Source organism: Polyodon spathula, chromosome 19, assembly GCF_017654505.1.
Source record: "Polyodon spathula isolate WHYD16114869_AA chromosome 19, ASM1765450v1, whole genome shotgun sequence".
NCBI lineage: Eukaryota > Metazoa > Chordata > Actinopteri > Acipenseriformes > Polyodontidae > Polyodon > Polyodon spathula.
The window spans coordinates 27,873,933-27,898,731 of NC_054552.1; the positions used below are offsets into that span (position 1 = coordinate 27,873,933).

At 36.2% G+C, this 24,799-nt stretch overlaps 1 protein-coding gene across 3 annotated transcripts in view; it reads left to right on the forward strand.

Annotated features, from left to right (window-relative positions):
- The window catches only part of LOC121294842 (protein unc-13 homolog C-like), a 106,893-nt gene that overhangs the window by 35,992 nt on the left and 46,102 nt on the right, over nt 1-24,799 (forward strand). For all 3 annotated transcript variants that reach the window (XM_041218966.1, XM_041218967.1, XM_041218968.1), the window contains exons 11-19: nt 4,387-4,556; nt 5,638-5,753; nt 6,146-6,309; nt 11,916-12,066; nt 12,384-12,452; nt 15,602-15,691; nt 17,328-17,456; nt 22,711-22,844; nt 23,685-23,770. In XM_041218966.1, coding sequence (XP_041074900.1) covers nt 4,387-4,556; nt 5,638-5,753; nt 6,146-6,309; nt 11,916-12,066; nt 12,384-12,452; nt 15,602-15,691; nt 17,328-17,456; nt 22,711-22,844; nt 23,685-23,770 — 1,109 coding nt within the window. The remainder of the gene's footprint in view (nt 1-4,386; nt 4,557-5,637; nt 5,754-6,145; nt 6,310-11,915; nt 12,067-12,383; nt 12,453-15,601; nt 15,692-17,327; nt 17,457-22,710; nt 22,845-23,684; nt 23,771-24,799) is intronic.

Consider the following 24,799-nt stretch of genomic DNA (forward strand, 5'->3'; position numbering starts at 1 on the left):
TTTTATACTTGAGCATGCGTAAAGGGATAAACAGTACAGATGATCAGGAGTAATTAATTAGTTGAAGAAAGTGGGTTAATGCATCTACTGACAATTAAATAGGGGTTTGTGGAAATGAAAGGGAGAATTTGACATACACAGATTTGATATACTGCCGTGGCATCTTTGTGAGCCTTCAAGGCTTCTAAGGCTTAGTATGGATTAAACCAGAGACATGTATCTATGCCCCCAGATTATAATTTAAACACTCCAAAATAACCTAAATTATAAATTTGATTATTTTCTTTGGGAACAGACTACAGCTTTGAGAACAGTCAAAATGACAAAGATTTTGGACCATTCTTTCATTAAGAAAATATATTTTTGTTTGTAAAATGCCTACTATGTGCAAGAAACTGAACAGACAGCTTTTCCGCAAGGGTGATCATTAATTTAGAGGATGTGATGCAATCCTGATAAGTCTCCCACACTGTGCACTGAAACATTGTCTCCACCCTTTCAAACCTCCTCTCTCCCACCCTTGAGCGAGTCCCATCTGTGAGTCCTGAGTGCCAGCCAACTTTCCATTTTCCACAGAATACAGTGTAGACCGTGGATAACAGAAAGGTGCACCTTCCCAACGTTTCTGTGAATTCTAAGAGCCAGCAGGCAGCTCTGATGGAAATCAAAGTTGACAATTTATAGCTTTAAACATCAAGCAGTGACATCTTCTGTTTACAGGAATAGACAGAATAATTAGCAATTACCAGGCTGTGTGAGTGTGTTTAGATAATGGGTGTCAATCTTAAATTTACCAGGGTTCTTACTGTAAGCTGTTACATCTTTTAATTTTAACTCTGAGTCCTTTCTTTTGTATGTGCTTCTTTAGAAATGCACACACAAAATGCAACTAACTTGCATAAAAACATAAAGTCTCTTCCACATCTGAGGATCTAATTCTCAGTCCATCTGCTTCAGTGAAATCTGTTTGACTCCAGGGATTCATGCTGCTTTTCTAAGGGTGACTAAGATTTGAATTTCTCTGGTTGGAAATCGTGCAGTGTGGGGGATGCAAGCAGGGGCAGGCAGAAACAGCACCTTTATTAGATGCATCTCTGTCCTAACGTTTGAACCCCTTGGTTTGGAAAAACACATTATTTTGCATCATACAGAATCGTTATTGAACTCTTGGATCTGTGGTGAACAACATGTTCAACTGTGTTCTGGATGCAATCTTATTTTGACCTTTTGAAATGGAAATATGTGATCTTGCCACTGCCCTGCAATTGGGAAACATAGCCAAAGCTTTTAGGTAAATTAGATTTGTGAATGTGCATTTAGACCAAAAACTCTGCATATGAATATATTATAAATAGACAAACACAGCATCCAGTAGTTATTGTCAATATTATAGTTCCTTAATATGACTAAGTACTTGCCTTTTCCTGGGTGACCCAGATAGTACTTGGTTTTACTATGAATGCATGGTTTGTTTCATATTTAACAGCAGCTGCACATCCGCACTGTAACAACAGATTCCTCAGCGTCTGTAGTCTTTCACCGTTTTGACAGGGTTTTCTTTTTTGTTCTTGAAGTTTTTTTTTTTTTTGTCTTTGTGCATAAGCTGGATGCATTATATATATACAGTGCCTTTCAAAACTATTCAGACCTCTGACCAATTCTCTCATATTACTGAATTACAAATGGTACATTGAAATTTCATTCTGTTTGATATTTTATTTTTAAACACTGAAACTCAGAATCAATTATTGTAAGGTGACATTGGTTTTATGTTGGGAAATATTTTTAAGAAAAATAAAAAACTGAAATATCTTGCTTGCATAAGTATTCAACCCCTGTGCTTTGGAAGCTCCCAGTTTACACCGATGAAAACGAGGACACAATTACCTTACCATTGGCCTCCACCTGTGAACCATTAAAGTTGCTGGCACATTTTCTGGATAAAAACCCCACTGTTGAAGGATCATTGGTAAGGCTGTGAATCTGAAGGAAAATGAAGACGAATTTAGAGGAAGTAATACAAATGCAGAGATTAGGGAAAGGGTACAAAATAATATCCAAGTGTTTGGATATCCCAGTGAGCACAGTTGGATCAATAATCAGGAAGTGGAAGCTGCATCACACCACCCAGGCACTGCCGTACCTTAAAACTCAGCACTCAAACAAGAAGGAGACTTGTGAGAGAAGCCACAGAAAGGCCAACAATCACTTTGAAGGAGCTGCAGAGTTCAGTGGCTGGGAGTGGAGTAATGGTGCACCAGTCAACCATATCAAGAGCTCTGCATAACACTGGCCTGTATGGGAGGGTGGCAAGAAAGAAGCCGTTACTCAAAAAGTACCATCTGAAAGCACGTCTGGAGTTTGCCAGAAAGCATGAGAGTGGCCCAGCTGCGATGTGGGAAAAGGTTTTGTGGTCAGATGAGACCAAGATAGAGCTTTTTGGCCAAAACTCAAAGCACTATGTGTGGCGCAAACCTAACACTGCTCATGCCTCAAGACACACCATCCCCACAGTGAAGTATGGTGGTGGCAGCATCATGCTGTGGGGATGCTTCTCATCAGCAGGGACTGGGCAACTTGTTACAATTGAAGGAAGAATGGATGGAGCAAAATACAGGAAAATACTGCAAGAGAATCTACTTCAGTCCGCAAAAAAACTGACGCTTGGAAGGAAATTCACCTTTCAGCAGGACAATGATCCAAAGCACAAGGCCAAAGCAACATTGGAATGGCTCAAGAACAAAAAGGTGAATGTCCTACAGTGGCCCAGTCAAAGTCCTGATCTCAATCCCATTGAGAATCTGTGGCACTATTTGAAAATTGCGGTCCACAAGCATCATCCAACCAACCTGAACAACCTGGAGTAAATCTGCCAAGAAGAATGGGCCAAAATCACTCCAACACTGTGTGCAAAGCTGGTACATACTTACCCCAAAAGACTTAAAGCTGTTATTGCAGCGAAAGGTGGCTCTACCAAATAATTAAAGTGTGGGGGTTGATTACTTATGCAAACAAGATATTTCAGTTTTTTATTTTTCTTACACATATTTCCCAACATAAAACCAATGTTACCTTACAATAATTAATTTTGAGTTTAAGTGTTTTAAAATAAAATATCGAACAGAACGAAATTTCAATGTACCATTTGTAATTCAGTAATATGAGAGAATTGGTCAGGGGTCAGAATACTTTTGCAAGCCACTGTAAATATATGTATACACACACACACACACATTTGTAGTTGCTACCAGTTATTTTGGGACATACTGTATGAAGGAAAACCTACAAAATAGGGTATGCTCTGTCACAATACAATGTAGTCCTATGGAGAAATTTTGGGGAAGACAACTCTTACTAACATTTTTAGCTGGTTGTGATGCTGTCCGTAAATAATTGTTCTGAGTTGTTCCCTGCTAATTGCATATTGTTAAATTATATTATTCCTTTCAGAAAAACTGAAATTGCACCTGGTTTTAGAGATTTAACTTGTCTTATGCCATCTACTTCCATTTTTCCTTTCATACATTCAACCTCATTAAAAAGTGAGATGTGGACATCTATGTATGTCTGCCCTTTCAGCTGGTTAAGAGTGAGCTTTCAGCCCCAGGAAAAAGACTTGTATGGAATATTGACCTGTAGCGAGTGCTGCAGCTTCATTCCCAATGGACTTTAGAGTATATCTAATTCTGGAAGTCTATCAATAATTCTGTCTTTTGGTCGAAATGTCATTTCTATTGAAACTGAATTTTGAGAAACACACCTAAAATTCCAATGCAGATACTCTTGTCTATTGCCCTTATGTTTGAAATTTCAACATTTCTTCAACATGTATTTATAATCAGAAAGTCACTTAGTTTTTTTGCGCGTCATAGTGTTATAGCATATGATTATGTTTGACATCAACGGTATATAAAGACCATTGATTGTCACAACATAGACCGTGTGCAGGGCTTTTTGTGCGAGCCATGGAGGTCAATTCAAGTTTCAAGAATCAGTTATAACACTTCTGACCTCAGTCATTACTTTTCTCACTGCGCATCCTATTAAATGAACTAAGATATCATTATCCTTCTGTTAAATTGAATCACTTCTGCTGCTGCAGACACAGATGATTGACTTGTTTGTGTTTTTATGTTAAGACTCCGGTGCCAAATCAGTTTCACAAATACACCAGTAATGCAGTCTAGAGTTGACCATTTTAAAAGACCTTTGTTTGTGTGATATCTTGCTTTTAACAATCTCCCAAGCGTCTAATTGAACAACACAGATCTTCTGTTGTGAAAGTGTTAGATGGAACGTATGATTCCTATTGGAACAGTACAAAGGTCTCAGGCTCACTCATTAAAGATGACTTTTGAATTTGATGTCATTATTTGTGCTTCACAGTGAATGCCATAACTCCACTGACAGAATAAAGGTGAGAGTCTGGGACGAAGACGATGACATCAAGTCCAGAGTCAAGCAGCATTTCAAAAAGGAATCTGATGATTTTCTTGGGCAGACAATTGTAGAAGTGAGAACGCTTAGTGGGGAGATGGATGTCTGGTACAACCTAGGTATGTTAATGTTGCCAGTTAGATAATATTCAATTTGGACCTCATAACTCCACACTTAAAACGCCCCTGTATTTGTATATCAGAATTCTTTAGTGTGATTGTTTATAGAAACTTTGAATAAAGATGTATAACCTTAGATACTTCCATTCTTGCTAAATAATTATTTAGAGAGTTTCAAAGTAACCACCCTGCAGAGGCAACTTATTAATCGTGTACAGACTAATTTAATATTCTTGTTTCATAGGATGTAGAGTGCTACTGTACATGTCTTTGAGCTAGGAAGCATTGTAACATTAGGGTCAAAACGTAGTAGAGTTACATGTTGAAATAAATTGTCAATAATTCTGCTCATATACTGTAACACTGAAACTGCCATGCTTCACGCTTTGGAACCATTTGTTATAACAATTTTGGATAAGCAGATAGACAGCCAGAGGAGACATCTAAAGATAAATGTGACCCGAGGCAGATATTTTGAGGACATAAATATATTGCAGCTGAACACTGACAAATAGAAAAAGAAAGTAATCTTGTAAGGAAAAGGATATTGCTCAGTTAATGCTTTAAAGTTTACATTGTGGTATTTTAAATTTCACAAAAATATACATTTTTGCAAACACATTGGTTGTCGTTTCAGGAAACACAAAAACTGATACTGAGGAATATTTTAGACAACGTCTAATATCTTATATTAGTTTAATTTCATATTATGTTGTGTGTTTTGTATAATTCTCAATGTGTGTTTCTGTTCATTACTTACCATGCTTACTAAATGCTTCTAAACGGACGTTTCAAGGCATTAGTATTTATTGTTTGGCCTGCGAGGAAGCATATGAGTGTTCCACTGGGTTCAGTGCACTATTCTTCACGTATGGGCTTCTGTGCACAGCGCAACACTTAAATATTTCTCCAGCTCAGAAAATGTGCCATGAGGAGTCTTTCAGAAGCAGGTTTTGCAGAAATAGTTACTGTATTAAGCAGGCAAGTTATGATCTAGTTAGAAATAACAATTCAGAATGATAGATGGAGTATATTTTTAACCTCTGATATTTACAAGCTGTTTAACTATTTCATTGTTTAGAGAAAAGAACTGATAAATCTGCAGTGTCTGGTGCCATTAGATTAAAAATCAGCGTTGAAATGAAAGGAGAAGAGAAAGTTGCTCCCTACCATGTGCAATATACATGTTTACATGAGGTAATGTCTGATTTTAATATATAAATTTATATTTTTAATGTACAGTAGTTTTTCAGAATCTAGCCAAAATAACTTGGGGTACATTTTACAATTCGCATTAATATTTAAATTGTGTAACTAATGACTTGAAATAAGGGTGTTGCCAGAACATTTTTCTGGACATGGCTGATTTTCAATGAAGGTTTGAATATCGTCTTTGCTAAATATCTATGTCTGGAGTGTTTCCGAAAAACATCTTTCTACAAATTAATAAAATGTATGTGCATCGATCAAAACTGTGTGTTTTGCTACAGCAGTGGAAATTGTTGAAGCCCTTGGCTTCACACAATATTCTATGTGTTGTTCAGTGTAGTGATTGATCTATTGATATGCTGGTTTTCTCTTTTTTTCAGAACTTGTTCCATTATTTGACAGAAGTCAAAAATGGTGGCGTTGTAAAAATCCCAGAGGTGAAAGGAGACGAGGCCTGGAAGGTATACTTTGAAGATGCTTCTCAAGAAATTGTTGATGAATTTGCAATGCGGTATGGTGTAGAATTCATCTACCAGGCAATGACGTAAGTACAAACTACTTGAAACACAAGGGCAAGGGACTGTCAGGTCTATGCCCTATTAGCCAGTACATACTGTAGCTTGAACAGGATAGTGGTCAGGGCTGGTAGCTGACTCAATCAAATATGAAGACATAAGCCCAATACAGCTTCTGCAAGCGACCCGGCACTTTTGTACAGTGGTGTTGGCGCTATGCTTCAGAGCAGGAGGTCCCGCATTCACGTCCCATCTCCGCTTGTGAGAAGCCCCTGTCTGCAGAAACCGTGGTTCACTACAATGCGTTGAAGGTGTTTTTAGGGTTATTTGTAGAAAGTCCATTTTTCAGCTCCTCTAACTCCCATTTGAGAGTTACTGCTGGTGGGAGAGGTTTTAGATTGTTGTGTGTGAAGTGCTTTGCTGGTGACAGATGTTTTATATTGTGGTGTATGAAGTGCTTTGCTGTTCGGGAGACATGGAGGTGCTGCAAGAGTGCGGCATTGAAAGATGAAAGGTTTGTGCAGACAGGACAACTATCTTTCTCAAGAGATTTATGATGGATATGAAGCAACATCCCTCAATGGACTTGTATTTCAATCTAAGCCAAATCACTCTGACTTGATAGATGTATAAATCATAATTCATCCTCACCTGGCACTGGTTCAGAAGATGTTCCCTTTGAGCCCTTTTAAGATTAAAGAGTGTTGCTGAGCTGGGACACTGATTCACAATGCAGTCTTGAGGTGCATTACACGACAGTAAGATTGGAGTGTTCTATTGCCTGTCACTGTACTTGAGTTTCAGAATGTATAGTATAGACCTTAAATCATCATTTTCTGATGGTGTGCAGATGCAGTAATATCTGAATTGTTGTGGTAATCTCCTGTTCATTGCTGACACTTTGAAAAACACTTGGGATTATTGCAAACATCATAAAACCATAAGGGGACAGTGTAAAAAAAAGAACAAATAATAATAATTTGAAGCTAATATTCATCAGCATTTGCTGTACCATCCCACAATAATCATCATTTACTTGATGATTGTTAACCTACACTTTTCTTGCCTTTTTTAAACGTGTAAATGATCTACATTTTGTAAAGAAAGCTTAACAAATTAGTCATATCTCAGAAGTAATAATTTAAAAAAAATAAAACAAAAAAAAACATGAAAGTGCCCAAATACATTTTGATCACATAAAAGAACAGAATGACATATCTACTGTAGTGACACATGCAGTATTATTTTAATCTGAATATAAAAAATGGATCATAAATATTAAAGAGCATTACCTTTTTCTTTGGCCAGTAATTTAGCATACTCTTCCAGCATTAATATGTTATGCTTGTTTTCCTGCCTACTTTGTTCTGCAGCTGTAAAGGTTGTCTTTCAGTAAAGTTGCAAAATCATGTCAATCTGCTTCCCCTGCTTCGTAAACCATGACAAGTTGTTATTATTATTATTATTATTATTTATTATTATTATTATTATTATTATGTATTTATATCTTAGCAGATGCCCTTATCCAGGGTGACTTACCATTGTTAAAAAATTGCAGAAGTTACTATGAGCAGTCTTAACAGTGCCCAGCTGAATGTGACTGAGCTATCTGCTAGCAGCTAACAGGAAAATGATCTTACATCACTAACAACTTTGTTTTTCACGCATTTAACTTAAATCTTGTGTCTCCCAAACACTTTTCTTCCTCCAACGTTGATACATTAAACTAATGGCAAATAAACAATAAATAAACAAAGCAATGTCCTGTAGGGATACCTGATAACAATCACTAGATTGTATAGGAAAGATGTACTGAATAGAAAAGTTTAGTTCATACACTGCCCTTTGTCTAGAGTTACAGAGATTGTAATATAGCCTCTTGCATCTAAAGAAAAAGGATTACAAAATGATTTAGGATCTCATCTTGTCAAAGCCACTGTTCTTCTCCAAATGTGATTGTTCCCTTACCGAGTTATTGCCCTCAGGGCTTTGCTAAGGGGAGATACTGTATAATAATAGTCATTTTTTATGAAAGAAACACAGTTAAATCTGAAAAACATGACATGTGTTACAGTCGACAAATGTTGTTTGAAGACGGTAACCATGTTTAATTTGTACATTCTGAGATGAACAGAGCCACTGAAGCTGAATGCCTGCAGCATTGTTTGGAAATTGGTAAAATCAAATGGACAACAGAACTTTTTTTAGTTTCTCCACAGTGATCACAGGAATACAGAATCTGCTTTAAAAAGGAAAGCCGGTTAAAGTCAATGTTTCATTGTCAGTGTAAACCTACAATTAGTAAAATACATGGTGCAAACTGTTAATGGTGGTGCAAATTTAGTTGTCTTTTTCCTACAGTTATATACCACCTACTATTACAAGGTTTTAGTTTCACAAAGACCTTCTAGGCAGCAGTGTTCTAAATACAGTTTATAAAATCAACTGGAAGAAAATGCTTTAATCATTTAGACCACTGTTTCTCAACCATTTTCATAACAACGCTTTCTAAGGATCAGCTGAGCTTAGTCATCGCCCCTTGCCACAGAAAATAAAATAAAAATGATTGCCAGTTAACAATGCTGTTTAATTAACATCAATTATTAATTACATTTAATTCCACTAGTTCAGAGAATTACAGAGAAATAATTCATAAAACAAAAATAATTAAACCTCAGTCACTGGTATAATCAACATGTAGATACATACATAAAATGCTTCCTATTATGGAATATTGCCAACATATGTTCTTTGCTTGCGCCATGCTGTGGATAGCAATAGAGATATGCAAACCGGTTCCTTTGAAAATCGGGTACCGGATCCTGCTTTGGCACCGACGAACTGGATACAAATATCAGGGATCCGGTTGCAGTGAGTACTATTACGTTTTTAGTAAAACTGCTTATTAAAACATTAATTTCTGTCAAATATATTTGATAACTATAACTGACACGTTCATATTTATTACAGCAATTTTAATTATATTTATTTCCTTTAGAATAATTCAGTCTCACTTTTTCATGAAGTGATGAAAACTCTGGGTAAAGTGAATCTTCTGTACCTCGAGGGGATCATTCGTAAGACAACCCCAAGTCGATGGGTTTGTATTTCGGCTTGAGTCCTAACATCCACTGACCTGTTTACACATACCATGTGGTTAAAGATGTTTTTAATTGTAAGCTTTGTGAAATTTGCAGTTTACATGGTTCATAAACAAGCACACAATGGCGTTTGCAGTTGTAATGAAACTGTTACTGTGCAAATTGGAGATTATTGATTATTTTGTTAAGTTTAATTATACAGGGCGATTTCATAGATTCACAATATTTTCAGAACTTCTGCTTACACATTGACATAAGGATATGTTTTTCTAAATAGTTTTGGAACCAGAATTGAAATACCTGATTCGGAACCGATTACAAAAATCTCCTCAAATGCACATCTCTAGATAACAATAAAAATAAACTGTGAAAGTAACATAACATGGCAACAGGCATAAATGGAATGGCTGCTTTGTTCTGACTGGACCATATTACATTTGCATGACAAATGGCAGTGACGCTGCTTCACGGCAACCAACATTTCTGACTTGATGTGTACACGATCTTATAGTGCACAAGCCACAACATGATGTCTGCTAAACTACCACCAGCTTAGGACCTGCTTAGAAATGTAGGTCTCATTGCTACATACAGTTGTGCAAACCTCTTGTTACTGGGTTCTCACACTTTGCTGTCAAAAGCTGCCTTGCTTTTGCTGGTGATAAATGTTACCTCACAGGTTTGTCATCTTGGATGACAATCCAGCTGGGTCCTCTACTGAAGTAAACCTAGTATCCTGAAGCGTGGTCTGATTCATTTTCACTCTTTGAACACATTCTGAATTCATTAAGTGAAAGATAGATGCAAATTATACAGCAGCCACTTAACTGAACAAAATGACAAAAATGTTTTAGCTGAATATATAATTACATTTATTGGCAAAACTCTGTAGTAAGATGCCTCAGGGGAAAGCTGTCCGATTAGAACCTTTTCCAGCCAATTGCATTACCATTAGTGGGATCAATTAGCTATATCTTCAATAATACATACTTTAGTACAACTATAAAGTATTTGGATAATATTATTCTGTCACAGATGGCTTTGTGTGGCGTGTGGGAGGTGACACCAGGTTTATGAAGCAGTAGTCAAACAAGGAATGGCGAGGCAAAACTGAAGTGCAGCGACGCTCAGCGCATTTATTAAATAATAAACAAAGTAAAGATTTGTACAAAACACTAAACAAAAAGGGCCCAACAAACAAACAGTAACAAGTAGTATGCTGGTTGCGGAAACAGCATACGTAACAGCTGTTTACTTCTCTTCACAAACTCGCATCTCTCCTCTGACACTCTCTGCCTTCTGAGCCCAGAGTGGGTCCTTTTATATTCGTGGCTGGACCCTTAATTACCTATTAATAAATTACCTCCAGCCACATTCCCACAAGAGTTCTATTGAAGGGGTTTTAATCCCATCCCCACCGACTGTACATTATAAGGTTTTTTATTATACCGGCTTTTTCACTGGTCTCAAACAGTAAATAATAAAAGACAACGGTACTTGACCGCCCGCATATAAACACAATAATAATGATTAGGACAGACGACAGACGGCGCCCGCCGCCAAATAATAATAATAATAATAATAATAATAATAATAATAATAATAATAATAATACATGAAAACATACATAAATAAATACCAAGGGGTGGTATGTTTAATATCATCAACAGAGGTAAGGTTGCGCATGTTGTGGGTAATGCTGAAAAACTTTTGACATTATATAGTACACAAGTAGATCCTAAAGTGAATGATTTCTCAAGACATGAACCCATTAGAGCTTTAAGGCAGGAGCAGGAGCCTGCTTCATGACCTACACGCAAACTTTGCAATGCAAGTCATTTTCCATACAAACCTGTAGGGTCACAGCTAAATGCAGTCACCTGCTGTTCTAATGGTCTCCAACCCCATTGCTACAGATTGCACAACTATTGATATATTTGCTCTCTCTAATGAGGTGTTTACCTGACCTGAATGATGTGATTCCATATGCATTTCCCATGGATATGCATTTAAATGAAGGGGTGGAATTTTCTAGTTATCAAAACATTTTAACTACTTATAGAGGGATGCAGAAGATAAAGGAATTTGGATCACAAAACAAGGCACACACTTATTTAGACTGTGGGGATGGTATGGAGTGGGTTTCCTAGTCATGTTCTTCATACTAAATCATTGGGACCATTGAAGACCTCGCTTGACAAAGTTTTCTCTTCAATCAGCTACTAGGAACAGGACAAGCACTGATGTGCCGAAGGGCTTCTTCTCGTTCCTAAATGTTCTTTTCTGATTGATTTAAGTACATTGTTTTTCTGAATAAGAATGTGATAATGATGATTTGGACTTGAAAGCTTTGTAACTCTAGCTCCTTGCATCTCATAATGCACTAAATACAAAAACAAAAAAGTACCTGTTATTTTATGTAAACTCAAACGACAGCAACACTGGCAAAGTGGGGGTTCTAGTCTGCATGCTTTGAATTAAAACACATTTTAAAAGTGTATTAGTTTTTATTTGTATGTATTATTCTTCCACAGGCATTTCTCTTGCCTGTCTTCCAAATACATGTGCTCTGGAGTCCCAGCAGTGATGAGTACCTTGCTGGCCAACATCAACGCGTATTATGCTCGCACTACAGCTACAACTAATGTGTCTGCTTCAGACCGCTTTTCTGCCTCGAACTTCGGAGTGAGTTGCAACTGTTTGTTTTATATCCATACATTTAAATGCCCAATGTTAATTGCATAATGTAGATAAATGTTGGGAGCTAATTATCACTGATAAACCTATTGGCCAAAATCATTTGCTTCTGAATGAGCTGGATTATATTGAATGAAGTGCTCATTAACGGTACTGGGCAGTGCCATTCAGTCACGGGCCTCTCGTCAGACTGGTCAATTGTGCCAATTTGTTCATCGTTTGGTGGCTTGTTATGTAGGTTTGATGTTCATCAAGTATTATGGTGTCATTGTATACTGATAGAACATTAATTTCTTTCAACACAGAGGGAAAAGTTTGTAAAACTCCTTGACCAATTGCACAACTCATTGAGGATTGACCTATCAAAATACCGGGTATGTATATTATACATATTTTTTTACCTAGGTCTAAACTAATAGTCATTGGCCTTATTCACCTAGTTACATTATTAATGAACTGCATACTTACAGATGACTAGAATGTGATCTCAGTCCTTCGTCCACTTGATTCTCAATTGCTAGTAAACTTTCTAAACTTTTCTAAACAGCAATATTAATACAATACATTACTCTAATTGAATTCAATTAAAACATCACACATTTTTAAGCTGTACGTATCCTATTAGAATTAATAAAGTCAGATAATGTTCCTTAATTCACTGCTTATGGAATGATTTGTTTGGTGAATAGTTTTAGGAGATTAGAATCATTTACACCCTTTGTTCCAATTTCCTGGACCATTGATTTCAGCATTACAGCAGTGCATTTGCGTGACTGTTTTAGACCTATTTAATTCCATAGAAAGTGTAAATGTCTGGTATTTAGCATGTTTCCTTGTCTCACTATACCATCATAACCTTTCTTACCAATCAGGTAACTATGTTGCAGTATAGTATGATACATTTCTGCTTTAGATTTCAGTATGAAATTAAACAAGTTTAGGATAACTGAGACTAGGAAAAAAATAGGTGACGTTTACATCTGAAATACCTTGCTGCTTTGCTTTATTTTGTTCAGATGGACCTCAGTGGCTCTGTGATTGGTCACAGTCTGCTTTTGTACTCTCTTCAGTCCTTCCAGTTCCTATTGATGCACAAAACAGAATAGAAAACAATCGTAAAAGTGGTTACATCAGCACTGTTAGAAAAGTGTGTACATTGAGGAACTGACTCAGTTGGTACTTTCACTTAATTGTGTTCTGCACCATGTCACTGTTACCATTTTACAAGCTTGAATGGTCACAGTCATCTCAAGCAAATATTCTGACTCAGTATTGACTGTCTCACTAACTCAAGGGAATAATACAGAAACCAGTGTTTTATTTGCAGGCAAGAATTGATCGGTATGTGAACTATGTAATTCTGACATGTCCAGCATGCCATGCAAGAACAAATCATAGTCAATTTGGTAGAGGATGCAACGCTAAGATTTTAGTGCAGTAAGAGGAAATTAAGCCAGACAGTAAGCAATGCAAATCAATAGAATACTGTAGAAGAATAGGACACACCTTTCCCAACACAGAGAGACAGAATCTTACCATGTGGTTTCAGCACATCCTTCTGATAAACCTCATGTTGACATTTTTGAAGTTTATTTCTCCTGTAACTTGTCCAAACATGTTTGCACTTCAATAGGCAGAGTTACACATACTGTCCTAATAGCAGTTACTGGGAGTTAGGGCAGGTGACTACATAGATGAGCCTTTACTTCTTGAAATCTAGAAAAGAAGAGTCTTGTATGACATACAGTTACCTTGGTAGAAAAACATACCCTGCAAAAACATACCCTTCAATCCACGAGGAAAGGGATGAAAGCAGAACATGAAAATAATGCACCTTTTTTGAAGAGTTTGTTTTGTCTATTCAAAATATAAGAAGTGTAACCCCTAAATTGAATCGGAATAATAGGCCTTTTTCTGGTGAAGGTTCTTTTAGAGAATAATAAGTCAAGACCAGCAGTATGGCAATAAGTGTTGCCATACTAATTAACTAGTGGCTGTTTATGTGGTGTGGCTGTTACTCGTGTGTTGGTATTACCAACACTGTAATAGCAATAATAAAGAAAACACAATTTGGCTCACACTTGATGAGATGCAGTAGCTAATGTGTATATTCTTCCATAACTAATAGCTGTGCTGCCAGTTTAATTTCCTCAGCCTGGCCTCAGTGGTGATTTAATAGATGTGCATCTCATCTCTGATTTTGGTTTCCGATGATTCCTGTAGTAATTATAGGTAACAGATAAAATGTGTTCAGAAAGGTATATTTCCTTTCTATAAAGAAGTGACAAAGACCAGGTCATTTATATCTTTTTTATGTAGTTAAGGTCAATTGCTTTGGGAGTTTCAAGTGTTAAGGTCACTGAGCAAATATGTCCAGTGAGCTAAACAGGCTTTGCTGGTCTCAAAGATGGATATTCAGTGATGAATTGCGGACAATAATAATAGATGGTATACTGATAGTACAAATCTTATAAATTGAAGTTTTTCTTTCTAATGCTTGCTGTGTGACACAGGGAGGTTGAGTGAGTTATTCATGCTATTACCTAAAGGGAATTCAGATAAATTATTAAGATTTTCTGGAGCTATAGATAATGTTCTACTAAAGCATACAATAATGGGCACCAGAGAGTGCACCAGTTTGTCAGCTATATCCTGAAATCACCTGTAGCATTCTGCCTGTGGAATTTGTTGACATTCTAAAATCTGGGGCGTCACAATAAAGAAATCAGCATGATGAAAACTCATCCTGCTAGATAACTCTGCACTGGAACAAAATAAAACAGCAGCATGCTTTTACTGCAAGTCAGGCTCATTTGTAAAAGGAATCAACAGTTTTGTGCGGAGAACTCGTGTAATGCAAGCCAAGCAAAAAGACTGTTGCAAACTTTAAAAAAAGGTAAGGAAACAGTAAAACAAGTGCATTAAAGCTTGTTGTGTGTGTTGCGTTCAGTGGATCATGCATGTTTGGTGCTACAGTATTTGGCAGGCATGGAAATCATTTTAGCCTAAGCTCTACCAATCCAAATTTGAACAACACCATAGGCAAATTCAAAAGAAACCACACCCTGTAACTGAAATGGAACTTTGTTGGAAGTTGAAGAGCATGGTATGTAATGTAACACACTTTACAATAGAATCATGGTATTCTATTTCAGTCTCATTTGAACTCTGAGCTATGATAATCACTTACCACGGACTGTGTTATCATGTATTCTGAAATCTGTATAAACATCTTTTAAAAAACTATAATTCTGCCTTACTTGTAATAAACCATTACCCTAAATGGCTAAGTCTCTGTGAACCATCACAATTTGTGTGTTCTTTTTTATTTAAATGCAGATTACAGTGGAGATGTTTGGTCATAATCATGCAGTAAATTAAGCAGTTTAGACTCCTGAGAACTTCATTACTGCTATTATGTTTCATCAGTAAAAGGCAAATTGGAATCAATAATAGTACATAGAAATCTAAAGTAAAAAAAACATTGATCTAAAGCTGTGTGTTTCCCCTTTGTAATTATCAGGAAAATTTCCCTGCCAGCAACCCTGAAAGGCTTCAGGATTTGAAATCAACAGTGGACCTGCTTACCAGCATCACCTTTTTCAGAATGAAGGTAAGATGTTATTTATCTCAGCTGCCAGGTCAACGAACATTGCTCATTTATTGTCAGCAAAAGGCCACATTTAATTTGTTGCCCTTGATCAACGCTGGTAAGGTATATTCATCACCTCCATGGTTTTTCTGAACTTTTAATTAAGATGCTAGAAGATGGAACAAGTGTTAAATTTTAATGATTTAGATAAATAAGATTCTGGTTTGAATTATTAATGAAGTTGTTCTTTTTTCTGCAAATCAGCTTGTTGGGCAAAACAAAAAAAGAACTTGTGACCATGTTATTCCATCACTGTATAATAAAAGGCTATATATCCTGTATATCCTGTGTGAGCATTTGTTTTGTATTTCAGCACATTTTTGGCTGGTTTCACAGATCCTGATTAGATCTTGGTTTACCTTATCTAAATTAACATTGGGTAGTCCAGGACTAGTAGTAATCAGGGTCTGAAACCAGCCATAAGCCATGTTAAACACTTTTCACATTACGCGCAGTTCACATTTAAGCAGGTTATTTTTAGGGCTTAATGTGATTATTATAATGTGTATGTTAATGAAAACCACGACCTGATAATTATAATTATTTGATTTCAAGGAATTGGCCTAGTTTCTGCTTGAGTGGGATTTATGCAGCTGACTTTTTTCAGTGATCATCTGGGACTGTATTACTCCTCTTGCAGTTGGGATCGGCACCCCTGCTGGCAGCACAACGTGTCTTGTTTTCATGTTCTTAAAGCTACAGTAGCGCCTTGCTGTGATGTGCTCTGCTAGTACCGATATTGAGCAGAAAATTAACTACTAATGGCCCAGGTCTTTCTAAGAAAATATAGAATCATCTTAGAAATGTTTGACGAGGGCCGCAGACAGGGCCACGCTTTGTAAAGCCCTGGTCTACAGCATTAATAATGTAATGACGCTATATTGCTGTCTGCATATACTTTTATTTACAAGCAGCACTTTTCATAACAATCCCTACTAGCCATACAAAAATGCACTACCTGATATAATAAACAACAATTGATTTTGTTTACAATTAATTGGTATTCATTCCAAATGAAGTCCTGCAGTAAACGTCATTCCTTTAGCATTGTTTGACCAGCTCAGTTCCATAGTCAGTGAGGTTGTAAACATAGATTAAGAAGCTTAAACCAAAAAATTTTTTGCCATCACATACTGTACAGACTTTGGATTTCAGAATTACATATGCAGCAAGCCTATTTGGTACTGCAATAAAACTGGATCATTATTTCTGGCCTTTTTGTACAAGTTAAAACTTTTAATTATAAACCTCCAATAGCACTGGTAGTAATGTTGTGTTATTGAGAAATGCCAAAGTGTATCTCTGGAGTTAACAGTATTGTTTAATGACTATTAGTACTTCCCAATCTCTCTTCAATTACACACCTCTGTACTTCTGTATTTGAATTATCAATGCAAAAATATAGTTTGTTAACACACTATAACCTAGTGCATTGTTGCCTGTCTGTATTATTATTACATCCCATTGCCCTGAAGCTTCTTTTTTTTTACATACAGTACCAAGCTGGTAAGGTCCCCATACAAATAACAGGTTAGGTTCTGCTTCAGTTCTGATTCCTTTGTAATAAGCTTTGTGTCAACCTTTTTTTTTTTTTAAGGTTCAGGAACTCCAGAGCCCACCCAGAGCCAGTGTGGTGGTGAAAGATTGTGTGCGAGCCTGTCTGGACTCCACATACAAATACATTTTTGACAACTGTTACGACCTCTTTAACCAACTCGTTGATCAGGTAAGACATTTATAGTGGTGTGTGCGTGTGCATGTGCGTGTGCGTGATGAAATGTGTCACAGATAATCCACTAATAAACAAGTGCAACAACAAGACCTTTCTTCCTCTATATACCCATGAGAATATACATCATGTGTAATGTATTGACTGTTACAATGTAAATGTTAAAAACTAAACTGTTCAATTAACAAAAATGTGGCTTCCACTTTGAGGTACCAAGCAGAGAAGCTGGAATGTTGCCACGGATATAAAAATGCTTTGTATTTTATCACGTTGAACTGTTGTTGCCAAAATGCTGTGGGACTGGACCCGTAATACTACTAGCCTGCAGATTTTGTTGTAAGGGTTGGGGAGAAGCAAGATCTAACCCCCCCAGAGCTGAAAAAGCTAAGCTAAGCTATGGGAAGTTTTCTGTATTTCTCTCTCATAGTGAGTTATTGCACATGTAATGTTGTAGAAAAACATACTATCATGAAGCCATTTGTAATAAAAATAGCTTTCAAGTCAAGTGATGAAAAGTAAGTTGAAACACAATAATAATTATACCTGTTCTTGGTGTAGCCCCCTCTCACCAGTTTTGACCCAAACTCATTATTAGATGGGGTTTTTTTTGCATTAATAATAAGCCTGTCACACTTTTGCTATATTAGATCATTTATGGCCCATGGTAAGCCTTTTAAAGCAAGGAATGTTCTCGACTGACGATGGGAGGCAAAACATGTTTGTCTTTTTAGTTGGATAATTTAATTGTGTGGTTGTCTGTCTCATACTCTTATTTTTTGTGAAAATAACCTTAGCTATTGATACATAGGTAATAACTTGATTAAAGCATGGTGGGGGGAAATCACACTTTATAGGTAATTATTGCCCTCTAATGAGAGTCGATAGAAGTATATTTCATGCCTTGTACGATAGTTTTCAGTTGTGTTATGTGGATGTGTTCATTGATTCATAATGATGATAATAATTTAATAATAATAATAATGACGAATTGTACAAAACAGGTACTAAAGGGTTAAAGGAGCTTGCCTGAGCAAATTTATTAAAGCAGCCAGCTCTACCGCCAGACTCATTTTGCTTTCAACCGATAAGAAAGAAGAAAAGAAGTGAAATAGACATCTACTTCTAAAGATTTAGATCAACGTCAACCTATATCCTTTGCCTCTTAGTGCAGCCATTCGAGTGTGTTAATGATATAATGATATTACTGACAACTGCATTAGCAATGTGGTCGAATGGTTTCCAAACATTTTGGGTTACAGTTTCAACCAGCTTTAATGCACACTTAAGATCCTCAGCAGTTGACAGCTCAGGTAGCTCAGGGGGATCTTGTGTCAATGTGATTTTAAATGTAAGTCAAAATAAACAAATATACCATATTTTATCATCTGATCCGCTGACTGTTTTGTCAAGGGCTTTCATAATGGCCTTCAGATGGTCAAATGATATGAAGAATTTGATGTTCTGTCAATTTCATCACCTAGTGCTTTGGGTATCTCAGACCGTATGGGAAGATAATGACATTAAATCATTTATTTGCCAAACATTTTATCCAACAGTAGTTTCTATAAGCATATGGTTATACTGGTGACAGCTACCTTTTGCTGGTTCTGATTGTATATCTAATTCCATTCAAATCGTTTGTTCTGTGCTACATTTCCTCCGTTCATATGCAATTTTAAATCAGGCGTACGGTTGAATGGTTTGTTGAGTGTGCTATTGGTTATGATAAATACATGTGTTTAGTCATAGTAATCAATCATAGTAAAAAAAAAATGAAAAGCTTGATTCAGAATATATTAATATCAACATGATAATGTGATAAACTTCAGTACTAATGTGAAAAACTGCTTGTCACAGTGGTGAGTTCCTTTTATTTCCAGAATAATGAGTCATTCTGTTCATAATAAAAACATACTGGCCTATACCATTGCACATACCTATAGCAGGGTTTGCTTAAGACAGTCCTGGCTTGATTAATTGTATTGCATTGCATTGCTGCATCAGAATACATGCTATGAACGAAAAGAGATACTTATACAGTAATGCCGTGATACTGGAACATGTAATACCTGTAACTCCAAATAAATTGGTAATGATCAAATTAAATTCAGTGATTTTAATTAAGTCATTGAAGAACTCCATCTTATTTTCCAACTGTTACCATTGGTGCTTTACGAACTCAGTGGTGTTAAAAGTAGAATATGACCCAATGCATCCCTCCGACTATAAATTAATTTCTAAATCAATAACTTGGAAAGGTTTAATAGGATGTTTTAACAAGAATGTGCTTAAAAGTCCTTTGGGATAACCCTTAAGCTAAACAAAGTATTTTTGGTGATTCAAAAAAACAAAACAATTACTGGTAGAATATATTGCTTTTTGTAACAGTTGTGCAACATTTGTTCTTTTGATCACGGTGTTGGTATATATATATATTTTTTTAGCTTGTTCATTTCTGTGTTTTATTCAGTATGAATCGAGATTTTAAATCAAAATGCCTGTCTTTCACTGTATTATTAATTCAAGTAATCATGTTGTTTTTAAGGCCATTTCGCTGAATTATTGCAGTGCTTGGGAAGTACTGTATAATCCAAGCAACCTTCTAGCTAATAAGAGACTATTGACATGCATTTTATGTATTGGTAGCCTGCTGTTTCAACAGTAGATAAAAAAAATGCAAAAGTCAGGTTTTAAATAAATAATGCACTTTTGGAAACAGTTATGCAATGGAAAACAACAGGGAATGTTAATCTACTGAGCAGCACTATATGTGGTGGAACACATCCGCGGTTCAGCTTTAAGGATGGCATTGCTCACGGCACCATGCATCACATGGGAAATCTCTGGTCACCCTGTTCCCATCAGTGATGATAGAGAGGGATAATAGGTACATGGAATGGCTAAATGTAATCTGACATCGGCCTTAGTTGTTGTTTTTTTTTGTTTGTTTTTTTGTCATCCATGAATGCCTGTGCCCTACGTCAGAAATGGTTTGTTTGTGTGAAGATGTCAACCAGTGTGTGTTATATGGTGGACTGAGCACAATTTGTCAATTTTCTCTGACAGCGGTCTGAATGTATGCCTTCTGATTTATGTTGATGGTCTGAGTCTTCTAAAGTCATGTAACGTCACTTTAGTTATGGGTAGACTGAAATGAAAAATGTACTATAAAATAATTGCTATAATTATAAACTCTTGACTGATACATAAAACATTGACTCTAATTTTCTTTTTTTTTTTTCTTTTTTTTTTACATTTTTAGAAAATACTATTACAAAGTGTAGAGTTAAAGTAGATATTTTGAATTGAATTAAAAAAGAATACAAAAAAAATACTACAAAATTCTGAAACATTGCCTAACAAAAAGCCAGCTGTTTAAAAAGAACGCTTTATAACATGAAACAGATGGGAAGGGAGATTTGTTGAGAAAGACCAAATGACAGAGTTTAAAGCTGTTCTATAAATATACAGTTCTAATTGACCTACTGTCACCCAGGCCCTTGGGTGGTGTCACATCTTGCAAGCAGCAATGATTGAACCCTGCTAGCATCACCATGACACATGCTTGCTGACCTTGTGAAGATGAAACGAAAATATAGCTGCACCAAAGGGGCTTCAGAATTCCCCCGTACCAGTAACAATGTTGATTCTACATGTAACTCTTTTCCCAGTTGTCTACGCATGGCAGGGTTCTGGTTTCAAATAGCTATGGAACAATTACATAAGTTGCCCTGTTTGAAAGGATGGGGGGATCAAGTGAAGATTGTTGTTTTTTTTTTTTTTTCCCTGGTTGAAAAATACAATATCCTCCCTGTGTTTGTTGAATTAATGCCCCATTTATGGCATAACAATATTTCTTGAGCATCAGTAGTAGTTTTTTCTAGGAAGGATTGAAGGATTGTAGGCAACATTTTGTTTTGCCTTCCCAAGCTATAGAGCAGGTGTTACAATCTTTATTGGCTGATCCTAGCATCTCTACGTAAATATATTTACAGAGTCTCTTTGCACATGTTTGAGTTCCTGGTTTTGCTGGGCTAAGATAACTCCTGAATAAATGTGTGTGAAATAGAACTAGTGGCTTTCATTCTTTAAACCTTATTATCAATCTGAGGATCACATCCCTGTAAATAGGTGTTTGGGATTCTTTCCTTCAGCACTATTACAATACCAGCAAACAACGTAGTTTACAAGGAAACAGTTACAATGTATTTATAAAAGGAGGGATAAAACAGCAGTGCCATCGAAAACCTTTGTATCAAACGTTTTTTGGCTTTTCTCCATAACCTTATTTTTCAATTTGTTCTTGTGCATTTTGTTTTTAGAAAAGGGGTTTTCTCGTGAACAAAAACAACACAATGAATTTGTATTTCTACGCGCTGGAATTATTGACTTAAACTGGATGTTCATCCTCTGAGCTGTGAGGTTACTGGAGCATTTCTGAGTTTTAATTTATACTGTCCATGAAGTGAATCTAAACCTGAAAGACTTGCCTGCATTGCTTTAAAACTGGTCTGCATAAGAAAGGGCATATTACTGAGAAATGTATAGTGTCTATACTTGTATGTATTTTGAAATAGTTTAGTAGTAGATCACCTAGTAGGTGATCCCTCCAGGATAGGAGTGAACCTAAGTTTGGATACTTACAGAAGCTAATCCAGTGGCATTTGTTTTTAAATCAGTAATAGCACTGTAAACAACTGAAAAGTATATTTAACACACTTATTTGTCTCTTGTGTCCTGTGAAATCTTCCCCGAGAATATATTACAGTAGCTCTAAAACAATACAATATTGCCATGGTTAATTAAAACCCATTTCTTAGCCACCTGAAGCTTGTTCAGTATCTGTAGGTAGTTAATCATCTTCTCCCGCTGTTCAGATTGTAAAACTACTTCACTGGTTATAACTAACTGAATTGTTCCTTGAATCATTCTCTCATTTCTACTATGCACCGTCTTGGACAGGTTTTTTTGTCTGAAGATGCCTTACCTCAAATGCAGTAGTACCTCTGGCTTTCCCAGCCAAGCCTGTCATGTTTAGACTGACGCTTTTATGAGAGCTGAGAAGAGATGCGCAAAGATGGCTCTTTTAATGAGAGCCCCTCTGCTGCCTTAATTATTTCAAAGACATCGTGCACTTTAATAAATACATTCTGTTTTATGAATTGGTGAAGATGTAGTGTAGATTCCATACTTGAACAGAAACATAGTTTTATAAAGATTTTAACCAGCTCTACTGTCTTTTTCTGAGCAGACCAAGAAACAAGATGTTCCACGAGAGGAACAGGGACCAAGCATCAAGAATTTGGATTTCTGGCCTAACATGATTACACTAATGGTGACTGTCATTGACGAGGACAGGACAGCCTACACACCTGTTCTGAACCAGTAAGTAAGCACGGCGCACAATAGGTTTCCCACCATTAGTGTGATATGTGACCTTAATGCTTAAAGATACAGTATCATGCCCATATACGTTTTATAACGGTACCAGTTAGATGCATTGGACCTTGCTGTGCTGTTTCCTGTCTTCCCTGATCACTTGAAAAAACTTTTAGTACTTTTTTAGCACAATGAACTGTTTTGGAAAGTCTGATCTGTCCCGAAGCTTGTTGGTATTTTTACATTTTTGGCTGCAGTAGAAAGGCATGCCTTTCAATGTATTCTGTTTAAGTGACATTCTGACTACATATATGCTGTGGTGTTATACATTGTAGTCATTTTCGTTTTGATGGTAAAGACATCTCTAAGGAACAATTATTCTAAACCTAAACTTTGAAAATCATCATATATGATGCAGAATACCATGGTATACTTTTTGTTTAAAGTATGAACAGGAATACATATGTGAACAGGCCAGCTAAAGTGTAGTCTGACTATGATGTAATATGTATTCTTAAATATATAATTTTTTCTGTAATATCTAATATACACACACGCTGTCTTCTATGGCAAATAGGTCTGTGTCATACAGTACTTTAGTTAAATGAATAGCTGTATTTATTCAATGCAGATTTATTGTACTATGTGTACTGCATTATTAAATGGACAGGATGTACAGTGTAAAGGTATTCTTGTTCATTTCTGTTTTTGTACAGACATTTTTTTTTTTTTTAATTCATGCAAAACAAAAATTATATAAATGTATTTCTAATGGCACAGTTTGTCTAAAATAAATTCTATAACACTGCACTGTTTTGACATGTGGACATCAACTTTGAATTATAGGTTCCCTCAGGAGCTGAATATGGGAAAAATCAGTGCAGAAATCATGTGGAACCTTTTTGCCCTGGATATGAAATATGCAATGGAAGGTATGTAGTGTAATAAGCATGTGTAGATAAGGCAAGAGTAATTCCCAATTATGAACTGAAAACAGAGGTTTTGCAGGTAATATGCCTTGCTTAGATATGCCTGACACTGCGTATCATGGTGTTTCCCAGTTACTTTCATACTAGTACAAAAATAATGATTTATTGAGCAGTGCACTGTGGTGTTAAAAATAGATTATAGTGTATAGCCAGTGTGTCTGGGGCTATTAAGATATTCAGTACAGTGTGTAAATTATCTACTAGCACAGAGAAGAGTTTGGCAACATGTCATTTCATCGAGGTTAAGAATTGAACTATCAAAGAGTCTCACACTTGTTGCATGTGCGTTTCACCAGGCACTTGACCTCTTTGCTTATAATAATGAGTTCAAACCTCCCAGTGTTACCCACACATTTCTTGTCAGGAAAGACTGTTGCTTTGCAGCTGAAAAATATGAGTGACGCATTGTTTTGGAGTATAGAGCATAACAAAATGATCAGGTGATATACTGGTAAAAACTTTAGCTTTCTATGAATCCCATCACAGCACTCGTTGATGATGATTTTCAACAATTTTCTTTTGAGGTGTTTAAGCATTACTGTCTATTTAAAGTGCTAGATGGCAGATTGCATGGTTCATAATAAGTGGCGGATCAGGTGTTGTGGGTACAAAATACAGTTTTGTATCACTATTGAGTGAACTTGCTAGTATGTGTGTACAACACATTTCCACGATGAATGTAAATTATAATTAGGTGGCACAATTTCAATTTGCACCCAGCTGGGTCCGGTGTAATATCTAAACATATTAGAAAAAAAAAAAAATTAATCCCATGTATTTGTGGCAAGACGTTTGGAAACTAGGGGAAATGTTAGCAGGAATATTATTGTATTATTTTTAAGTAACAAATGTATAAGGCAATTTAACAGTGCCTTATATATCTGGCAGAGTCAGTGCTTTGGACACATGGAGTTGAGTAATTACACTAGAACTTTAATTAACCTTTAGTACTTTGAATTCAGCACAGATTTA